Below are 22,393 nucleotides of genomic sequence, written 5' to 3' on the forward strand. Positions count from 1 at the left end.
ACCCAGAAACTGAGCTGCAGCATGGTGGCCAAGACCATACAGCAGTTTACCAGGACAGGTTCCACTCAGAACAGGCCTTGCCATGGTCGGCCAAAGAAGTTGAGTGCATGTGCTTAGCATCATATCCAGAGGTTGTCTTTGGTTATTAGACGTATGAGTTCTGCCAGCATTGCTGCAGAGGTTGAAGGGGTGGGGGGTCAGCCTGTCAGTGCTCAGACCATACACTGCACACTGCATCAAATTGGTCTACATGTTTGTCATCCATGCCCAAGAGGGTTAAGGCAATGATGGAAAACAATGGTGGCCACACAAAATATTGACACTTTGGGCCAAATTTGGACATTTTCGCATAGGGGTGTACTCACTTTTGTTGCCAGCAGTTTAGACATTAATGGCTTTGTGTTGAGTTATTTTGAGGGGACAGCAAATTTACAGTGTTTTACAAGCTGTACACTCACTACTTTACATTACAGCAAAGTGTCATTTATTCAGTGTTGTCACATGAAAAGGTATATATAATTTTTTTTTTAATGTCCAGACACATACTTTTAATGTTTATCCTACTACTTTTTTGTATTTTCCCCCCAGGACTATCAGACATCACATTATGAAAATGGGTGGAGTGGAGGATACTCCCAATATGGCCAACGAAGGCAGGAAAATGGTTGGGCTGGAAGCTACTCTACGTACGGTCAGTGGGGTACCGAAAGAGACATGAACCAGAGGAAACCTCTATCTAGAAAGGAGGTTTCCCCAGAACGAGATGTTGGAATGGGAACATACGAACAAAGAAAAAACACATCAGCTAATTTGAGATATCCAGATCCCCGGCAGTACAATGCCTCCACTGTCCGCTATACACGCTCCGAATTTGGTACTGCAGCTAGAGCACGGCAGAGCTCCACCAAACCGTCCAACATGTCTGACCAAGATTCTGTGTTCATTTCCAGCGGCCCAAACAGTCCAGCCAAAGCCATCTACGAACAGAGGAACAGCCGGAGTCTTAACAACCTTCTTGATAAGGAGAATTACCAGACTGCCTACATGGCTGGTAGTAGCCAAGTCAAAGCAGTAATCCTACCACAACAGATATACAGTAGACCAGAGATTCACAGAACAACCTACCAAAAGGCTGTCTACAGGACCGGAAAGGGGGATTATTCTGAAACCAGTGGAATGAAAATGAGTGGCAAGAGAACAGCCATGACAGCTGGGAGGGTTGCGGCTAGAAGTGGAATTATGCAGTCTCGAGTTGATGGTGTCCAGATGGAAGGTCCTGTTGGGTAAGTCAGTTGTCATGAATGTGTTTCTTATGCCACATACACACGAGCGGACTTTACGGCAGACTTTGTCCTGCGGACTTTTCGACGGACTTTACGACGTACTTTCCGAATGAACGGACTTGCCTACACATGATCAACCAAAGTCCGACGGATTCGTACGTGATGACGTACGACCGGACTAAAACAAGGAAGTTGATTGAAACAAACCAGTAGCCAATAGCTGCCCTAGCGTCGGTTTTTGTCCGTCGGACTAGCATACAGACGAGCGGACGTTTCGACCGGACTCGAGTCCGTCGAAAAGATTTGAAACATGTTTCATTTCTAGGTCCGTCGAACTTTTGGGGAAAAAAAGTCCGCTGGAGCCCACACACGATCGAATTGTCTGACGGACTCCGGTCCGCCGAACCAAGTATGCCAGAAATGTCCGGTCGTATGTACGTGGCATTAAAGAGCATCTGCACAGAAATAGTAAACACAATGGTTTGGAAGGAGACCGACAGCAGAGATAGACACTGTGGTTTTTTTTTTTTACTAAAACTGGAGAGTGCAAAGTCTGGTACAGCTATGCATAGAAACCAATCAGCTTCCAGGTTTTATTGTCAAAGCTTAATCAAACATACTGAAGTTAAAAGCTGATTGGCTACCATGCAGAGCTGCACCAGATTTTGATCTCTCCAGTTTTACTAAATCAACCCCATTGCTTAGTTATTCCAGTGCTAAAGTTTCCATAATATTTTGTAAGTGTCAGGTTAAAGGCCTGCTCTTGTCTTAAAGTGGTGTTCCGGCCAAAATTATACTTTTTAAATAAAAATACCCATATAATACACATGCTTAATGTATTCTAGTAAAGTTAGTCTGTAAACTAAGGTCTGTTTTGTTCGTTTATAGCAGTAGTTTGTTATTTTATATACTTACAGCAGGCCGTGGCCATCTTAAGTTTGGGCATCTGAAGCCAGACTGTATTTCTTCCTGGATCTCATCCTTGCAGATCTCGTACATGCTCAGTGCAGCACAAACAGTATAATAGGTTTCAGGTCAGGTTTCCATAGCAACGGCAGTGTCCGAGGAAGTTGCCGCCCCTTGCCAGAAGGCATTGCAAACAGGAAATGATGCGATGAGCCACGGCTAGGGAGGAGGATGTGAAAAATGAATACAGCAGATATACAGTAGGTGCTGAGAAAAAAAAATTTTAAATATCCAATTCGTTTGCAGTGCACAGTTTAGTGAGGGATGCTGAAGAGTTGTAAAAGTGGGTGGAACTCCACTTTAAGCTGGCCATACACTATTAGAATTTTGTTTTAAAATCATTTTAAGACTTATTGTTCAATTTTCTAATCGTTAGTTCATATAAAAGTTCATTTTTAACCAAGTTGAGAAAATTCGAAGGAGCAGGATGGAAAATTATACTTTAACAAAGGAATTTTTACAGTAAATTTTAGTTTTTGTTCCAGAAAGTCCATACACTCCAAAATAGAACAAAATGTGTTAAAGCAAATTTATTGAAAGTAATTTTGAACGTTCATTATGTCATCAAATGTAATGATGAGAATTTTCGTTCAAAAATTTTCTTGTGTGCGGCCAGTTTTATTAACTGCACACCTATTTTAACCACTTGAGCCCCGGACCATTATGCTGCCTAAGGACCAGAGGTCTTTTTCCAATTTGGCACTGCGTCGCTTTAACTGCTAATTGCGCGGTCATGCAATGCTGTACCCAAACGAAATTTGCGTCCTTTTCTTCCCACAAATAGAGCTTTCTTTTGATGGTATTTGATCACCTCTGCAGTTTTTATTTTTTGCGCTATAAACGGAAAAAGACCGAAAATTTTGAAAAAAAATGATATTTTCTACTTTTTGTTATAAAAAAAATCCAATAAACTCAATTTTAGTCATACATTTAGGCCAAAATGTATTCGGCCACATGTCTTTGGTAAAAAAAATGTCAATAAGCGTATATTTATTGGTTTGCGCAAAAGTTATAGCGTCTACAAACTAGGGTACATTTTCTGGAATTTACACAGCTTTTAGTTTATGACTGCCTATGTCATTTCTTGAGGTGCTAAAATGGCAGGGCAGTACAAAACCCCCCCAAATGACCCCATTTTGGAAAGTAGACACCCCAAGGAAATTGCTGATAGGCATGTTGAACCCATTGAATATTTATTTTTATTGTCCCAAGTGATTGAATAATGACAAAAAAAAAAAAAAAAAAAATATTTACAAAAAGTTGTCACTAAATGATATATTGCTCACACAGGCCATGGGCCTATGTGGAATTGCACCCCAAAATATATTCAGCTACTTCTCCTGAGTACGGGGATACCACATGTGTGGGACTTTTTGGGAGCCTAGCCGCGTATGGGACCCCGAAAACCAATCACCGCCTTCAGGATTTCTAAGGGTGTAACTTTTTGATTTCACTCTTCACTGCCTATCACAGTTTCGGAGGCCATGGAATGCCCAGGTGGCACAACCCCCCCCCCCAAATGACCCCATTTTGGAAAGTAGACACCCCAAGCTATTTGCTGAGAGGCATATTGAGTCCATGGAATATTTTATATTTTGACACAAGTTGCGGGAAAGTGACACTTTTTTTTTTTTTTTTTTTTTTGCACAAAGTTGTCACTAAATGATATATTGCTCACACAGGCCATGGGCCTATGTGGAATTGCACCCCAAAATACATTTAGCTGCTTCTCCTGAGTATAGGGATACCACATGTGTGAGACTTTTTGGGAGCCTAGCCGCGTACGGGACCCCGAAAACCAATCACCGCCTTCAGCGTTTTTAAGGGCGTGAATTTTTGATTTTACTCTTCACTGCCTAACACCGTTTCGGAGGCCATGGAATGCCCAGGTGGCACAAAACCCCCCCAAATGACCCCATTTTGGAAAGTAGACACCCCAAGCTATTTGCTGAGAGGCATGGTGAGTATTTTGCAGCTCTCATTTGTTTTTGAAAATGAAGAAAGACAAGAAAAAACTTTTTTTTTTTTTCTTTTTTCAAATTTCAAAACTTTGTGACAAAAAGTGAGGTCTGCAAAATACTCACTATACCTCTCAGCAAATAGCTTGGGGTGTCTACTTTCCAAAATGGGGTCATTTGGGGGGGTTTTGTGCCACCTGGGCATTCCATGGCCTCCGAAACTGTGATAGGCAGTGAAGAGTGAAATCAAAAATTCACGCCCTTAGAAAGCCTGAAGGCGGTGCTTGGTTTTCGGGGTCCCATACACGGCTAGGCTCCCAAAAAGTCTCACACATGTGGTATCCCCGTACTCAGGAGAAGCAGCAGAATGTATTTTGGGGTGTAATTTCACATATTCCCATGGCATGTTTGAGCAATATATCATTTAGTGACAACTTTGTGCAAAAAAAAAAAAAAAAAAAAAAAAATTTGTCTCTTTCCCGCAACTTGTGTCGCAATATAAAATATTCCATGGACTCGACATGCAAATAGCTTGGGGTGTCTACTTTCCAAAATGGGGTCATTTGAACTGTCCTGGCATTTTATGCACAACATTTAGAAGCTTATGTCACACATCACCCACTCTTCTAACCACTTGAAGACAAAGCCCTTTCTGACACTTATTTTTTACATGAAAAAGTTTTTTTTTTTTGCAAGAAAATTACTTTGAACCCCCAAACATTATATATTTTTTTAAAGCAAATGCCCTACAGATTAAAATGGTGGGTGTTTCATTTTTTTTTTTTCACACAGTATTTGCGCAGCGATTTTTCAAACGCATTTTTTGGGGAAAAAACACACTTTTTTAAATTTTAATGCACTAAAACACACTATATTGCCCAAATGTTTGATGAAATAAAAAAGATGATCTTAGACCGAGTACATGGATACCAAACATGACATGCTTTACAATTGCGCACAAACGTGCAGTGGCAACAAAATAAATACATTTTTAAAAGCTTTTAAAAGCCTTTACAGGTTACCACTTTAGATTTGCAGAGGAGGTCTACTGCAAAAATTACTGCCCTCGATCTGACCTTCGCGGCGATACCTCACATGCATGGTGCAATTGCTGTTTACGTTTGACGACAGACCGCCGCTTGCGTTCGCCTTAGCGCAAGAGCAGGGGGCGACAGGGGTGCTTTTTTTTTTTTTTTTCTTTATTATTTTTTTGCTTTTTTATCTTATTTTTAAACTGTTCCTTTCATTTTTTTTTTTTTTAAATCATTTTTATTGTTATCTCGGGGAATGTAAATATCCCCTATGATAGCAATAGGTAGTGACAGGTACTCTTTTTTGAAAAAATTGGGGTCTATTAGACCCTAGATCTCTCCTCTGCCTTCAAAGCATCTGACCACACCAAGATCGGTGTGATAAAATGCTTCCCCAATTTCCCAATGGCGCTATTTACATCCGGCGAAATCTAAGTCATAAAATGCTCCTAGCTTCCGGTTTCTTAGGCCATAGAGATGTTTGGAGCCACTCTTGTCTCTGATCAGCTCTATGGTCAGCTGGCTGAATCACCGGCTGCATTCTCAGGTTCCCTGTTGAGACAGGAGAGCCAGAGAAAAACACGGAAGACGGTGGGGGGGGGGGCATTCCCTCCCACGGCTTGTAAAGGCAGTCTAGAGGCTAATTAGCCGCTAGGATTGCTTTTACATGAAAGCCGACCGCTGGCTGAAAAGAATGATACCAAGATGATACCTAAACCTGCAGGCATCATTCTGGTATAACCACTCAAAGTTGTGAATGGCGTACCTGAAGACAAAAAAATGGTTAACAATAAAGCACAGTAAACAGTAAAGTATAAATAATTACATACCTGAAAAACAAACATGATAAAACATAATAACAATAACAATAACAATAAAACACTGCAGAATAGAATACAGTAAAAAAAGAGCAGAACAATAGAGAGAGAGAATAGAGAGAGAGAACAATAAAACGACAACTATTTTTTTTTATTTTATATATATATATTTTTTTTTTACACTTTTTTTGTAACTAACTTTTATAACGGTAACCGGTTCCAGGTTCGGGTCTCTCAAAATGCGATGGCATCTTGGGAGACCCTGTGAAAGTGTGCCTAGTCTGTGCAATGCTGTACCCTACGCTAATACTCAACTAGTGAATGGTAGCGTTCAAAACATTCACCAATGCAAAGACCAGGATTGTCAGGACAGGAGGGACAATAATAGCGGGTGTCACGCCTATATCCGCGTTTGCTGCAGACACAACATCTTTTTGGGGGGGTTCGTTGGGTAGGGGTACTCGGGAGCACATAAAAATGCCTCTCATGCAGCCGACTGCATTTGGTTGGGGATGTGAATGGGGGAGGTACGGGTGCTGCAGAAGCGGTGGGTTCCCAATTAGGATTGGCGAATGCAGCAGGAAGGGCACTATGGGCACGACGGGCCTGTGTTTGTCTTTTTGGTGGCAGCGGGACACTACTTGTGCTTGTCACCTCACCAGCTTGAACTGCACTTATGGGACTCGCCACGTCACCAAGTGTTACTGCAGTGCTGGTTTGACTACGACCGGGGTGTACTAGGCCGCTGGTGCTTGCCAGTTCAATAAAAAGCTTCCAAAAAAACTGTTAGCGATCGCAGGGATCAGGTCTGACTCTGCGAACGCTGCAGTTATGCGTTTAGTGTTTTGTAAGTGTCAGTGATCGATCGATACTGCACTTGGGTGGGCTGGACTGGGCCGGGCGGAGGGGCAAAACGCAGGTGCTAGCAGGTATCTGGGCTGATCCCGCTAACACTGCGTTTTTGGGAACCCTAAACTGCTGGGGACGCCAGTATAGATTTGATCGGATCAGATATTGATCCGTTCAGATACTATACCACTAAAGGAGGCGTATGCTGCGTGCGTGGGTGTTAGTGGTACTGGCGCTAACCTGACGCTGCCTGGGGCCGGTGCTTGCTAGTTCACCAAAATGCTACCAAAAAAACTGTTAGCGATCGCAGGGATCAGGCCTGACTCTGCGAACGCTGCAGTTATGCGTTTAGTGCCTTGTAAGTGACAGTGATCGATCGATACTGCACTTGGGTGGGCTGGGCTGGGCCGGGCGGAGGGGCACAACGCAGGTGCTAGCAGGTATCTGGGCTGATCCCGCTAACACTGCGTTTTTGGGAACCCTAAACTGCTGGGGACGCTAGTATAGATCTGATCGGATCAGATATTGATCCGATCAGATACTATACCACTAAGGGAGGTGTACGGTGCGTGCGTGGGTGTTAGCGCTACTGGCGCTAACCTGACGCTGCCTGGTGCTTGCTTGCCAGTTCACCAAAATGCTACCAAAAAAACTGTTAGCGATCGCAGGGATCAGGCCTGACTCTGCGAACGCTGCAGTTATGCGTTTAGTGTTTTGTAAGTGACAGTGATCGATCGATACTGCACTTGGGTGGGCTGGGCGGAGGGGCAAAACGCAGGTGCTAGCGGGTATCTGGGCTGATCCCGCTAACACTGTGTTTTTGGGAACCCTAAACTGCTGGGGACGCCAGTATAGATCTGATCGGATCAGATATTGATCCGATCAGATACTATACCACTAAGGGAGGCGCATGCTGCGTGCGTGGGTGTTAGCGGTACTGGCGCTAATCTGACGCTGCCTGGGGCGACGCATATCACCGCCGGGCGATCAGGGGGCTAAACCTTTATTCGGTAATAAACGGCGGGTGCCCTGACACTATAAAAAATAAACGAACTAACCTGCGTCACCCGTAACGGTTATACGGTGATCAGTGGTGAAAGGGTTAACTAGGGGGCAATCAAGGGGTTAAAACATTTATTAGGTAGTATATGGGGGTCCCTGTCACTATAAAACGCTGACGGCGAACCTAAATATTTACGTCCCTAACTAGCATCACCAGCGACACTAATACAGCGATCAGAAAAATGATCGCTTAGCGACACTGGCGATGGGGGGTGATCAAGGGGTTAAAACTTTATTAGGGGGGGTTAGGGGGGTACCCTAGACCTAAAGGGGGGTAATACTCACTGTCCCAACACTGTAACTGTCACAAACTGACACTATGCAGTAATCAGAAAAAAAAAAAAAAAAACCTGCTGGTGTCAGTTTGTGACAGGGGGGGGGGGGTGATTGGGGGGGGATCGGGGGGCGATCGGGGGGGGGATCGGGGTGTTTTGTATGCCTGGCATGTTCTACTGTGTGTGTGTGTGTTGTGCACTCACATTGATGTCTTCTCCCCTCGGCGCTGGAACGGAAACTACCGAGCCGAGGGGAGATGACATCATTTCCTTTGCTGCTGTTTAGCATACAGCAGCAAAGGAGTGTTCCCATTGGCCGGCGGCGATCGCGAGGGGGGGGCCACGAACGGATGGCCTCCCCCTCATCTCGGATCGCCGGGGAACAGAACGGGACCGCTTCGGGCACCGGGGGGGGGTCCGATCGGACCCCCCACCCGCGAGAGGCAAATCACGTACATGTACGTGATTTTGCCTGCCCGTGCCGCCTTGCCGACGTAAATCGGCGTTAGGCGGTCCTTAAGTGGTTAAGCAAGCTTGGTTGTGGAAGAGTTGAGCGCAAAAGACTGTTATGCCCTGTACACACGGTCGGACATTGATCGGACATTCCGACAACAAAATCCATGGATTTTTTCCGACGGATGTTGGCTCAAACTTGTCTTGCATACACACGGTCACACAAAGTTGTCGGAAAATCCGATCATTCTGAACGTGGTGACGTAAAACACGTACGTCGGGACTATAAACGGGGCAGTAGCCAATAGTTTTTGTCTCTTAATTTATTCTGAGCATGCATGGCACTTAGTCCGTCGGATTTGTGTACACATGATCGGAATTTCCGACAATGAATTTTGTTGTCGGAAAATTTTATAGCAAGCTCTCAAACTTTGTGTGTCGGAAATTCCGATGGAAAATGTGTGATGGAGCCTACACACGGTCGTAATTTCCGACAACAAGATCCTATCACACATTTTCCGTCTGAAAATCCGACCGTGTGTACGGGGCATTATTCAGAATATTCAAATACTGGCGCCAAAATCCTGTCACTTCTGCTTAGGAACCCAGGCCTTGGTGTCAGGGGCTGGGTCTAATTGGTACAGGCATCATAATAAAACAGGCAATCTTTACTATCCACTACTTTACAGCACAGTGGGCACAATTTACTAAAGGTTATCGCATGCATTATGACAGTTACGTGACCACTTATCGCATGCGATAATGAAAAAGTCAATTTCCTATTGCTCAATTCCTATTTTCCTATTGTTTCTATTAGCACAAACAACAAAAATGCTCATTAAATACCGCATAAAAAGGCATTAAAGTTACACAAAAGGAAATAAATAAATAAATGCATGTGGTAATTAAGTACTGGTCCAAGCTTGCGATAACTATGGCAATAGTCAGACCCCCCCAGTGATTGGTTTCAAAAATAGGTGGGGAAATGCAAGCTGGAGCAGGTGTCAGCTAGATTTTAGTCAGGAGTTGTTTCTGGAGGCTGGCAGATGGCATAGCAAAGGTCATAGAGCCCTTTGAAACCAGTCTTCTGGAATTTAAAGCAATGCAAAGGAGGAGCAGGAGGAGAAGATCTCAGGTGGTCCTTTTAAGGGAAAGAAGCTTTAAGGAGTGCACACTGCTGGATCAATTCATGGATGCTGATACCCTGCAGAAGTTCAGGTTACCCAAGCAGTTCAGGTTATCCAAGCCATTTATCATGGGGCTTTATACCCAACTCATAGGGTACCTTGAGCCCTCAACACAGAGAAGCCATGTGATAATGACTAATTTGCTGGCTGCCTTACACTTTTTTTAAAAGGCATCCACTCAAATGTTTGCGATTAAATACCGCATGAAACCATGAGGTAAGTTAAGTGGTTGTTAACCCACAGGGTTAAATTTGCACACTGCTGGATCAATTCATGGATGCTGATACCCTGCAGAAGTTCAGGTTACCCAAGCAGTTCAGGTTATCCAAGCCATTTATCATGGGGCTTTATACCCAACTCATAGGGTACCTTGAGCCCTCAACACAGAGAAGCCATGTGATAATGACTAATTTGCTGGCTGCCTTACACTTTTTTTAAAAGGCATCCACTCAAATGTTTGCGATTAAATACCGCATGAAACCATGAGGTAAGTTAAGTGGTTGTTAACCCACAGGGTTAAATTTGAATTATCCACTCGGCTGATTCATGTAATGTCCCCCTGTGACTGTGCTTTATAAAAAAAATGCAGCTATATACCTATTTCAGAGCGCCGATAGACGCTCACGTAACCTGCCACCTCTCTAACATGACAGCTGCAGCGGGCAGTACCGAGGATCCTCCGCTGACGTCAGGGCAGCTGTCATGTGAGAGAGGAGAGAGGCGGCAGGTCATGTGAGCACTGATCGGCACTCTGAAACAGGTATATAGCTGCATTTTTTTATAAAGCACAGTCACAGGGGGACATTACATGAATCAACTAAGAGGATAATGTAAATGTAACCCTAATTTGAGCAGCAGGAGGGGAGGGGAGGGGGCCGGCACGGACATGGAGCTTACAGGCAGGGAAGGGAGGGGGGAGAGGACAGAGGAGAGCACATAGAGACAGGAGACACAGCAGATGACGGAGGCACGTAAACTGACAATGGTGTCAGGGCTCAGCAGCCATGATACACAATGGTCAGTTTACAGTGGGGAAGGCAGAAACTGGCAGGATCAGCCAGGTATTTCAGGTGTCACAGGGGGACAAATTACACAGCACAAGCACTCTTCTGTATAAAATGCTTTAAAGGAACAGGATTTTTTTTTTTTTTTAGGTTAACACTTTAAGGCATACTTCGGAAAGATATGCAAGATTTTAAGGAGCGTTTAATTGTGATTACTGTTTTTTTTTTTCCTGAACGTTGTGCATTATTATACTGCATACTCGGACGCTGTAAAACATCGCTTAGTGAATTGCGCCCATTGTTTTTCTAGAACTGCAGGTTTTTCTAGAACCGTAGACAAGGTTGGTGTGACTGGGATCTGCCACAGAAATGCCAAATGTTATTTAGTCAAAGTTAGTAGGGAGCACCCTATATTTAGAAGGCCAAAGTGGACCCTACTGTTCTTCAGCATCTGTAGAGACCAGAAAACGTGTTCAGGAGACTTCCGGCATCTGTGTGACCTGGTAATATGTTTAGTAGATATTCACAGGTTCCTTTCTGTAATTGTCAAAATTCCTGATACTGGGGCAATTGAAGTGGATCTGTACAGTTCTACATAAACATATGGGACAACAGGTAGGAAGACTTATGCCGCGTACACACGATCGGAATTTCGGCCCGCAAAAGACCGATGAGAGTTTTTCGTCGGAAAATGCGACCGTGTGTGTGCTCCATCGGACTTTTGCTGGCCGAATTCCAGCCAGCAAAAGATTGAGGGCATGTTCTTAATTTTTCGGTAGGGAAAAGTTCCTATCCGAAAATGCGATTGTCTGTGGCAATTCAAACGCGCAAAATTCCTACGCATGCTCGGAAACAATTTGACGCATGCTTGGAAGCATTGACCTTCATTTTCTCAGCTCGTCGTAGTGTTGTACTTCACTGCATTCTTGACGGTCGTAAGTTCAGCAAACTTTTGCGTGACCGTGTGTATGCAAGGCAGACTTGAGCAGAATCCCGTCGGAAAAGCCGTCATATCTTTTTCCGACGAGAACCCTGAAATACACAGTACAGTTTGGCCACGGCCATTTATTATTGGTTTAAAAAAAAAACAATTGAATATATAAATAATAAATAACATAACAGAAATAACTCAACTATAGACAGCTTAGCCACCACGACTGCAAAAACTGAGTATTTCATACAAATTGGCCTAGTCACTATAACTCAGGACATATAGAAAGAGTTTTTTGACAGCTGTCCCCCTTTGAATATAAAGGTGACACCACCACACAATAAAGGCTGTGCCATAACAGGGGTGGGAGGATGGGGAGCACCAAAGCTATGCTTTCTGAGGTGACTGAACCTGCTGGATCAGAACCCTCCTTAAATATCCCCCTTTAGAGGTTCCACAACCCTCTAAGAAAAGGTCACCTGACCTTCCCAGAGATCTCATGACCTCTCCAAAGGCAATGCGACCTTCCAGAAGACCACTGTGTGTCACATGCCCACGGGGAGACTTGAAACTGTCTTGCTGTAGTCCCATGAGGAAAGGGGGGGGGGGCTAGAAACAGTTTCCCCCTTTCCTTTCATTCCTGACTTATCAATAGAGCAATAGTATAATTTTTTTCAAAATGCAATCCCACCTTTGTCAAAAAGCCTGCAGGAGCTACAGTTCAGTTGCTCTTCCCCAGACTGCTGCTAACAGGAGGAAGCATTTCCTCAATCTCCTTCCCCCCCAGTGATCAGACTGCCATTTTTGTTTCTTTATTTTTTAATAAAGATGTGAATCCTGGTTGAGAGTGAGCATTAAGGTTGCTAAGGACTCTGCCAAAGGCACTTGATAGTCTAATGTTTTGACAGAACTGACCAGATGGCTTACCCCTTGAAGTCCACAGCAGACAGATCTAAATATGTGTGGGCACTCATATGAGCTTGTTGGACAACCCATTTCAAAACCATGGGCATTTATATAGAATTGATCTCTCCTTTGTGGCTATAAGAGCCTCCACTTTTCTAGGAAGGCTTTCCACAAGATTCTGCAGTGTATCAGTGGGAATGTGTGCTCATTCAACCAAAATGAGCATTTGTGTGGGCAGGTAATAGTATTCCATTTCACCCCAAAGGTGTTCGCTAGGGTCGAGGTCAGGGCTTTGTGCAGGCCATTCAAGTTTCTCTACACCAAACTGGTCAAACCATGTCACGTAATGCTATAGTATTAACAATACTGGAAAACCTGAGGGGGGAATCAACATACTTTGGGCCTTATAGTGTAGATGTTGTTAGTTAGATATTAGCTATAGAAAACAACAAAAATGTGATTAGTACAGCTTTGCTATTAGACTGGAATTTTTCTTTAACTGATTAGTGAATTCTGATTAGTTGCTTTAGGTTTTAACACTTTGGTCATGACAACTGCTGTTGCCATTGCCAATGAGAAATCATTATGTCTTTTACTAGAAGCTCGGCTCCGGTTCAGGTGACGTCAGAGGTGGACATGACCCTGGAGAGGGCGATGGGTCTGCTGCAAAGTGACAGCTCCAGCTCACACTGGCTAGTCGCAGCTGCCAACTTCATTCAACACGAGTGCTTCCAGAAGATAGAGGCAAGAAAGCGGGTATGTTTCACAGTGGTATTTGTAACTCTCTTGTGTTTGTATGTATTGACTAATAACTCAAATGGATGGCACCAATGGCACACTTCGCCACTACTCTCATGGATCTCGAGCACCCATTAACATGATAGTCCGCCTCTTTACGTGTATGGTCCTGCAGTGGGACTTCTTCAGATCTTTTCCAGTCTTGACCTGAATGACTGAGCAGTATTTCATCCCTTTAGGGTTACAAGCATGTTAGACCTAATTTCCTTGTCTTATTATGAAGGCGAGCAGGTTAGAGTGACACTGGTGATTGGACTGCACTTCATAGTGTGTAATTTAAAGAAGTACGCACACCTTGTGGACTAACCTGGATTGAGGACTATAATTTTGTTGTGTACATATATTTGTGGATTGTTCATAGTATTTTGGTTATTTAAAACTTTATATTTAAACTTTGACATGTGTATTACACATTAGCACGCTTGTTGGCTGTATTATGATCTTGCCTCAGTTTTCACGCAGTACTGTTTTGTTACTTATACATTATATCACAAAAGTAAGTACCCCCCCTCACGTTTTTGTAAATATTTTATTATATCTCTTCATGTGACAACACTAAAGAAATGACACTTTGTAACAATGTAAAGTAGTGAGTGTACAGCTTGTATAACAGTGTAAATTTGCTGTCCCCTCAAAATAACTCAGCACACAGCCATTAATGTCTAAACCTCTGGCAACAAAAGCGAGTACACCACTACGTGAAAATGTCCAAATTGGGCCCAATTAGCCATCTTCCCTCCCCGGTGTCATGTGACTCATTAGTGTTACAAGGTGTGAATGAGCAGCAGGTGTGTTAAATTTGGTGTTATCGCTCTCACTCTCTCATACTGGTCACTGGAAGTTCAACATAGCACCTCATGGCAAAGAACTCTCTGAGGATCTGAAAAAAAGAATTGTTGCTGCACATAAAGATGGCCTAGGCTATTAGAAGATCGCCAAGATCCTGAAACTGAGCTACAGCACAGTTTCCAAGACCATACAGTGGTTTAACAGGATAGGTTCCACTCAGAACAGGCCTCGCCATGGTTGACCAATGATGTTGAGCACACATGCTCAGCATCATATCCAGAAGTTGTCTTTTTCTAAATAGACATATGAGTGCTGCCAGCATTGCTGAAGAGGTTGGAGGGGTGGAAGTCAGCCTATCAGTGCTCAGACCATACACCGCACACTGCATCAAATTGGTCTGCATAGCTGTCATCCCAGAAGGAAGCTTTTTCTAAAGATGATGCACAAAAAAGCCCGCAAACAGTTTGCTGAAGACAAGCAGATTAAGGACATGGATTACTGGAACCATGTCCTGTGGTCTGATGAGACCAAGATAAACTTATTTGGTTCAGATGGTGTCAAGCATGTGTGGTGGCAACTAGGTGAGGAGTACAAAGACAAGTGTGTTTTGCCTACAGTCAAGCATGGTGGTGGAAGCATCATGGTCTGGGGCTGCATGCTGGGGAGCTACAGTTCATTGAGGGAACCATGAATGCCAACATGTACTGTGACATACTGAAGCAGAGCATGTTCAGCTCCCTTCAGAGACTGGGACACAGGGCAGTATTCCAACATGATAACGACCCCAAACACTGCCTTGCTAAAGAAGCTGAGGGTAAAGGTGATGGACTGGCCAAGCATGTCTCCAGACCTAAACCCTATTGAGCATCTATGGGGCATCCTCAAATGGAAGGCGGGAGTCTCTAACATCCACCAGCTCCGTGATGTCGTCATGGAGGAGTGGAAGAGGACTCCAGTGGCAACCTGTGAAGCTCTGGTGAACTCCATGCTCAAGAGGATTAAGGCAGTGCTGGAAAATAATGGTGGCCACACAAAATAATGACACTTTGGGCCCAATTTGGACATTTTCACTTGATGTACTCACTTTTGAGCAGTTTAGACATTAATGGCTGTGTGTTGAGTTATTTTGAGGGGACAGCAAATTTACACTGTACACTCACTACTTTACATTTTAGCAAAGTGTCATTTCTTCAGTGTTGTCACATGAAAAGATATAATAAAATATTTACAAAAATGTGAGGGGTGTACTCACTTTTGTAAAATACTGTATATGTGTGTGTGTGTATATATATATATATATATATATATATATATATATATATTACACACACACACTTGTATGTGTTTGAGCTCTGGGGTGCACACCGTAATGCAATAGGCTGCACATCACAACCATGCTTAACGTTAGTGCATGGAAAATACATATTTTCTTTTATTATAGCCTACTAATTTGACTGTGTTTGATGCCCCGGTCAGCGCTCAGAGGAGGGAATGAGATTTAGTTAGGAAGGCAGGAATTTCACACAAGAGTGACATTTTAATCCCCTCTGGAATTCAGAGTCTCTTTCTGAAATTCATTTCCGATGGAGCTAAAATACTGAAGTTAATTTTTAGCAACGGGACTTTTTTGTTGGTGAACATGGAGTCAGAGACTAATGAACAATCTAGGTTGAACTAGATTGTCCAGTGTGTTTTTCAACCTGACTATATGTAGCTATGGCATCATACCAGGACTGATCATTGCAACGTCTAAGAAAACTTTGAGGCTGCCATGGCAGACTTCTCATTTTGTGAATGTTGATTACCTGGTGATCATGACAATCCCCATGCTTCTAAACTCTGAAACTGACTAACCAAAAACAATTTTTGAGATAAAGATTTCATATACATTGAAAGAATATATCAGCTTAAAAACTTAAAAAAAGAGTTAAGAGAAACCTATAATGTTTTTGGGTCAGTTTTTATTTTTGTTTTTTAATTAGCCAGGAGCAAAGTGCAGCAGCCCCTTGCCACCAATCAGACATTATCTATCCTTGCTCTTCACTAAACTGATAAAATCTGCTATTTAATTAGTTGTCACTAAATACTGCTACATTTTAGAAGGTAGTGTATTGTAGAACCCTGTCAGTCCCGTGTCCCATTAATCATGTCAGTGCTTTATCGACAGGTGTACTCCCTAGGTGGGATTCCACGGCTGATACGTCTTCTGAGCAATGACAATGAGGAAGTGCAGCGAGCAGCCTGCGCGGCTCTCAGAAATTTGGTGTTCGAGGACAATGATAACAAGCTGGAGGTGTGTGAGCAGAGAGGGATGCCAATTCTACTGAACCTGATGAGAGACACACAGGACCTGGAGATAAAGAGACAAATCACAGGTGAGGCCTTTACTTTTATATATTGGAGGTGGTAGAGCTGCCATGAAGCCACATATATTTACCAACACCCAGACTTACAAAGATATTTAGGCCTTGTATAGGAATGCTGACTCTGAAATGGTAATAAATGGTATAATTTTGACTATTGGGCTTTCAAGCTAAATTTTGAAATACTAATTGAAAGTATCGGCTCACTAAAAATACATTGTATCCATTAAGGCACTAAAATCTCATATAAGCTTTGACATGTTTGAAAAGTAATTTTTCTATTTTTTTAAAATCTACAGTTTTCATTCAAATATTACCCATTCAAGAACTTCCTGCTATTATAGGGTGACAACATTCTTGGTCTCCCAGTTGTGCTCCCCCATTGTCACCTTGTCATAGAGGCTTCTCATGTAGACTACAAGTGGCCATTTCAACACAAATTATGCAGACATGATCCGCTGCTGTCACCATCAGGAAATCCGCCCGTAGAAATGCCAATCTAATGCCGCGTACACACGAGTGGAATTTCCGTCAGAAAAATCTTGGATGGTTTTTCCTACGGAATTCCGCTCAAGTTTGGCTTGCATACACACGGTCACACAAAAGATCTCTGAACTTTCGACCGTCAAGAACGCGGTGACGTACACCACTACGCCGAACCAAGAAAATGAAGTTCAATGCTTCCGAGCATGCGTCGAATTGTTTCCGAGCATGCGTAGGAATTTTGCGCGTTGGAATTGCCACAGACGATCGGAATTTCCGATCAAAACTTTTTCCGTCAGAAAAATTGAGAACCTGCTCTCAATCTTTTGCTGGCTGGAATTCCGCTGGCAAAAGTCCGATGGAGCATACACACGGTTGCATTTTTCGACCAAAAGCTCTCATCGGACTTTTGCTGGCAGAATTTCCGATCATGTGTACATGGCATTATGCTAAGTTGTCACTGAGGTGCATGTAGACATGAAGTGGCCACAAAGAGGCAGAGGGAGGTCAAAAGCACAAAGAATACAAAAATGCAAAAACAAAAAAATCTTTTTGATTCACGGTACTTAAAGTGATTGTAAATGATCACCTTGTAAAACAACCCATTCAGTTTAAAACAGAAATAAAAGGCAAAACATTTTTGTATAGATATAAAAAAACATTATAAATACCTTTTTTCACTTTTTTTATAAGTGATCACATTCCCTCTGTTCTCACCTGCATAAGAGCTGAGGGGAGGAGAAGCAGCAGTACACTGATCTTCCCAGTGAATGGCTGTGCAGCAGGGGCGTGTCAGGACAAGTCTGATCATTGGAGGAGAGCATGGTGAGTTCCCAGCATAGCTAGAGGACTCTAAACTCCAAAAGGAAGGCAGAGGGACAGTCAGGAACACCAGGGGTTTCAGATAAATGAAGCAATACAAAGAGAACAGGAGACTTTCTCATACAAGTACATGGTACAGCAGGCACATATCAGGAATATGAAGTGTTGGGGTAACAAATGCTTTAAAGCTGGGCATACACAGATGACATTTTGATCAGTTCCTGATGAACAGGCCAAAATTCACCTTGTGGGTGCGCTGTCAGCACCCTCCCACCTGGCAGTCTTCAATTTCCAAATCAATGAAGCGGGGCAGAAAATTGTCACCCAAACAGTGGCTACATCCAGGCAGATGCTGTACAGGTATTCTGACAGCTGCCAGCACCAGCTGTCAGAATACAACAGCTGCAGCGATAGATTTGTCCACCTGCGCTACATAGTGTGCATGGCAGAATCAGTTTGATTTTTTTTTTTTCAGCCTGCAATAATTGGTTTGTAATAATGAAATATGTGGCCATATATCTTCCTCATTCAACAGAATGCAGTTTGTCTCAGGGCCCTTTCAAGTTTATGCATATAGATTCATTTTCTTTATTTTGGTGCACAGATTTCTGCATATTGTTTTGCATTTTCCACGCCCAAATTTTCAGAATTTTCATTGGTGCCAGTGCAATAAAATGGCCAAAACTGCACAAAATGTGTCTGTGCATTCACCTTACATTCTAATGGGTCTGCATAATGAGCACAAAAAAACCTTCAGTCTTAAAAATGCTTTAACTGCAGTATTTAATAAGGAATGGAATCTAAGTTGAAAATATTTTTCATTGCAGTGAAATGTATGTGTTTTACAGCAGAAAACGGGTGAACGAGCCCTAAGCAAGCCCCTAGAATGATATGACAGTTGCCCAACCCTGACGCATTCAGCCAGATCAGATCAGGCAATATCTCTATGTCCGTGAGTGGTCCTCAAGCTAGCTAGCTGGCTGCTTATCATCACTAGTTACAGTCCATTGGGCAGGCTAAAATAACATGTTGCTGGTGAATGAATTTATGCAGGTGACGATAGGATGTTGTTCTAGGCGTGAAGCTACTCAGTGTTCCAAGGAAATGGCCTGGAATGAGAGACGTGTCTGTTATCTCATGATGTTTTATGATTCACGCTTCCAAGTTTCTGACAAGCCTGTGCCAAGTGTTGACAAGCTAAGGACTGATAGGCACAATGGCTGAGCACACAAGCTGAAGATAGGTTGGGTGTCCCACAAGTGCAGCTGCCCACCAGCCCAGCTAATTATGGCAAAACAGACACAGGGGGAAATGTAACCCGTGTGGTCCAACAGGGGTAATAAAGTGGTTCCTTACCCTACTAAAATCACCCACGAACATTAGACCAGTGTTTCTCAAACTTTTTCAGTTAATGCACCCTTTAAATATTATGGGCAATCTCGAAGCACCCTTTAAAAATAATGGACAGTCTCAAGGCACCACATTCTAAAATGTAAAAACCATTCTAATAATTTTACATAATGCAGAAACATCCACACAAAGTAGAACACCCAACGTTACAGGGGATATATTCTTCCAAAGCAAATACTCTTTTGCAAACTGGTACTGATTAGTATTCCAATATTTCTCTTCTCCCTCAGTTTTTCTCCATTACTCAGCTAATGTGACCCCATCGCCGATGGAGAGGGCCAGGAGAGGGAGATACAAGGATCCTGTGCAGGCCACTGACATCTTCCATATCAACTGATAGTCATTAGGACACCATAAGCTAGAATGTTATAATGGTGCACAGGGAAAACCTGTCGCTTTGTGTAACTAAAAGGCAGGGTTCATCCATCTGCTGGCTTGTATACTTATAATTATTGTCCAGTTTTTTAGCATTTTGCCAAGGCATCCCTAAAGAAACCTCAAGGCACCCTGGTTGAAAAAGGCTGCATTAGACTATAGTCATCACGTATCAATTATATTTCTAAGGATCTTTCTAGAGAAGTTGAATGAGCACTACAGTTGTTGGCCAATATCTGAAATAGTTGATGATTGCCATAGATCAACTTTCCTACAAATAAGTTCAGCCAGGGAGTGTCAGCCAGAGTCGTGACTAAGCAAAGATATGAACAAATGATCCCCTTCCTGTTTATGAACATCCTTTATTGTCTGCGGGCACCTACAATTTTTTGTCTGGTTGATTTCCTAGACCACTGCTAATACTGTACCTCCTGCCATTGTCTGTAAAATGACAGCTCACTGGGCTGTCAATTACAAAGCCTTGCATATTAAACCCTCCCCATGTCACTAAACGCCCGCTGAGGCCTAAGGATGCCTGGCAGGTGTCCTGCTGTGTGCTGGCAGGGGAAACTGTGCCTTGTGGTGTTTTTTCTTTAAACTGTATTGAAATATTAATAAGTGACATTTAGTTTATGCCTATCTACTGAAGCAGTACATTACTGAAAAATTGCGCATGTTTGCATTTTTCCACACTGCATTGCACACACCACAAATGTTTTCTAGGAGCCCATGTGATGACTGGCATTGCTGTTGATCTGGTACAGAAAAATAAATGTAAACAGGTCCTAATTGTGGAAAAGGTCCCTGATTTAAGTAAATGATTACAGAAATGGGCCAGGGTCAGGCTAGAACTTTTATTTCCACTCCATATGCTCAGCAAGGAGCAATTTTTAGTTTAAAGTGGATCTAAATCCTATTTAACAACAACCCTTGTCCTTGGAACATGTTCAGGTTACAGTACCTGGCCTCCTCACCCCCCTGAGCCCCTTGCTCTGTGACAGTGAGTAGGGGTTCTTCTCTCCCGCAGAGATCTTGGCACAGAGATCTGTTAATGCAGAAACTACAAGTCCCATCTACCACCACAGGAGATAGCCTTGCAGTCCTCAATGACCATGAGTGCGTTGATCAGCACGCTCATTGTCTATTGGAGGGAGAGTGTACTGGAGACTAACATTTGGTCCTGCGATGTTGTGATTGCAGGTGCAATCGAACTACAGCTATGTGCCGTTCGAATGCAGTTGTGATAGCTCAGAACAAACACCAGGCAGGCTGTATGTAAGTTCAAACAGGAATCTCACTTTTATTGGATGCACACAACACACTTTTATACACAGCAGTTTGAACACCTCGCCCCCAACAATCACTTTCCTATTGGTCAATTGTAAAGTACACTTTAGTCCTCAATTAGGTCCCCTTGGCCATGCAAATGAGGACTTGAAACAGGGTCAGCAGGGATTGGTCTGATAGCTTGAATGGGAGGACTGATTGTGTAATGACACAGAGAAGCCCCAGGGGGTAATTAAAGTACATAAACAAACAGTCAAACACAGAACAATGCCTTCCTTCCAGACCATGGAGCCGTTTGGAGGGGGTTAGCCTTAAAACAGGGCAGAAGACCCCCCCACTGTATAAATAGAATCAAAGGAGAAATACTTCAGTATTCCAAGCTTCATGACAATACTCCCCCCTGGAAAACAGTCCAACAGCCACAGTGGGGCCCCGAACGGGTCAACTCGAGGATGTTGGAAAAGTAGTCTTAAGGTTACAACAGTATGAATCGGTCACCCAATGTAATATGGCAAATACAGGGTTCCCAGAGTCTGTGTCTCTTGGGGGGATATGGACCTGAATCCAAAGTAACACCACCTCAAGGGTCCTCAGGCATACAGCTCACAAAGAGCACCGTTCCCCCAAATGCCAGGGCCCATGATCGGTCTGCAAGAGGCTAGCATTCAGTCCCCTCCAAAAGCCTCTGTCCTGGCTAGGTCTGTCACATTTCTCCCTTGTCGGCAGATGACTAACACAGGAGGAGACCCCAGACGGATTTACTCTGACGTTAGTCCATAGTTCCAGTCCCCTAATGCCTGTACCCACACAGTACCCCAAACAAATTGTTCCAAACAGAGCATTACTTACCCAGCCAACCTCTGCCTCTCTCAGAGAACATGCCCGCCACTGGGGACAGGCCTGGACTGGCCCTTCTCCCTGGAGTCCTTTCAGGAGCTGGAGAGAAGACAGGGTGACTGGGCTCACTCCGTCATGCTAAAGGAAAACTAAGAGAATAAAGTTCTCTTAAGAGGGCAAAAAAGCACCCGAACACTATATGGAAAAACAAATCAAAATTTTATTGTACAAAAATAGAGACACCACACAAGTTTAATGCTACAAAAACATGAAGCGGGCTATGGTAAGTGACTATCACAGACCCTATGTTGTGTGTGTGTGTATATATGTATATGTGTATATATATATATATATATATATATATATATATATATATATATATAATCATGGCCCTAAGACCGAGACAGATGTGGATCACATAAACATGCGGCAAGACTTACAACATAAATCAGGGCCGTTTTTAAGGCAGGGCAAAAGGGGCCCAAAGCAGCTGCCTCATACTTGCC

General features: G+C 43.3%; 1 protein-coding gene across 4 annotated transcripts in view; it reads left to right on the forward strand.

Moving 5' to 3' along the window:
- The window catches only part of PKP2 (plakophilin 2), a 177,227-nt gene that overhangs the window by 91,741 nt on the left and 63,093 nt on the right, over positions 1-22,393 (forward strand). For 3 of the 4 annotated variants that reach the window (XM_073621734.1, XM_073621732.1, XM_073621735.1), the window contains exons 3-5: positions 589-1,283; positions 13,323-13,479; positions 16,478-16,685. In XM_073621734.1, coding sequence (XP_073477835.1) covers positions 589-1,283; positions 13,323-13,479; positions 16,478-16,685 — 1,060 coding nt within the window. The remainder of the gene's footprint in view (positions 1-588; positions 1,284-13,322; positions 13,480-16,477; positions 16,686-22,393) is intronic. The other variant, XM_073621733.1, reaches the window with a different exon arrangement.

This window comes from Aquarana catesbeiana, linkage group LG03 (genome assembly GCF_042186555.1).
Source record: "Aquarana catesbeiana isolate 2022-GZ linkage group LG03, ASM4218655v1, whole genome shotgun sequence".
NCBI classification, from domain to species: domain Eukaryota; kingdom Metazoa; phylum Chordata; class Amphibia; order Anura; family Ranidae; genus Aquarana; species Aquarana catesbeiana.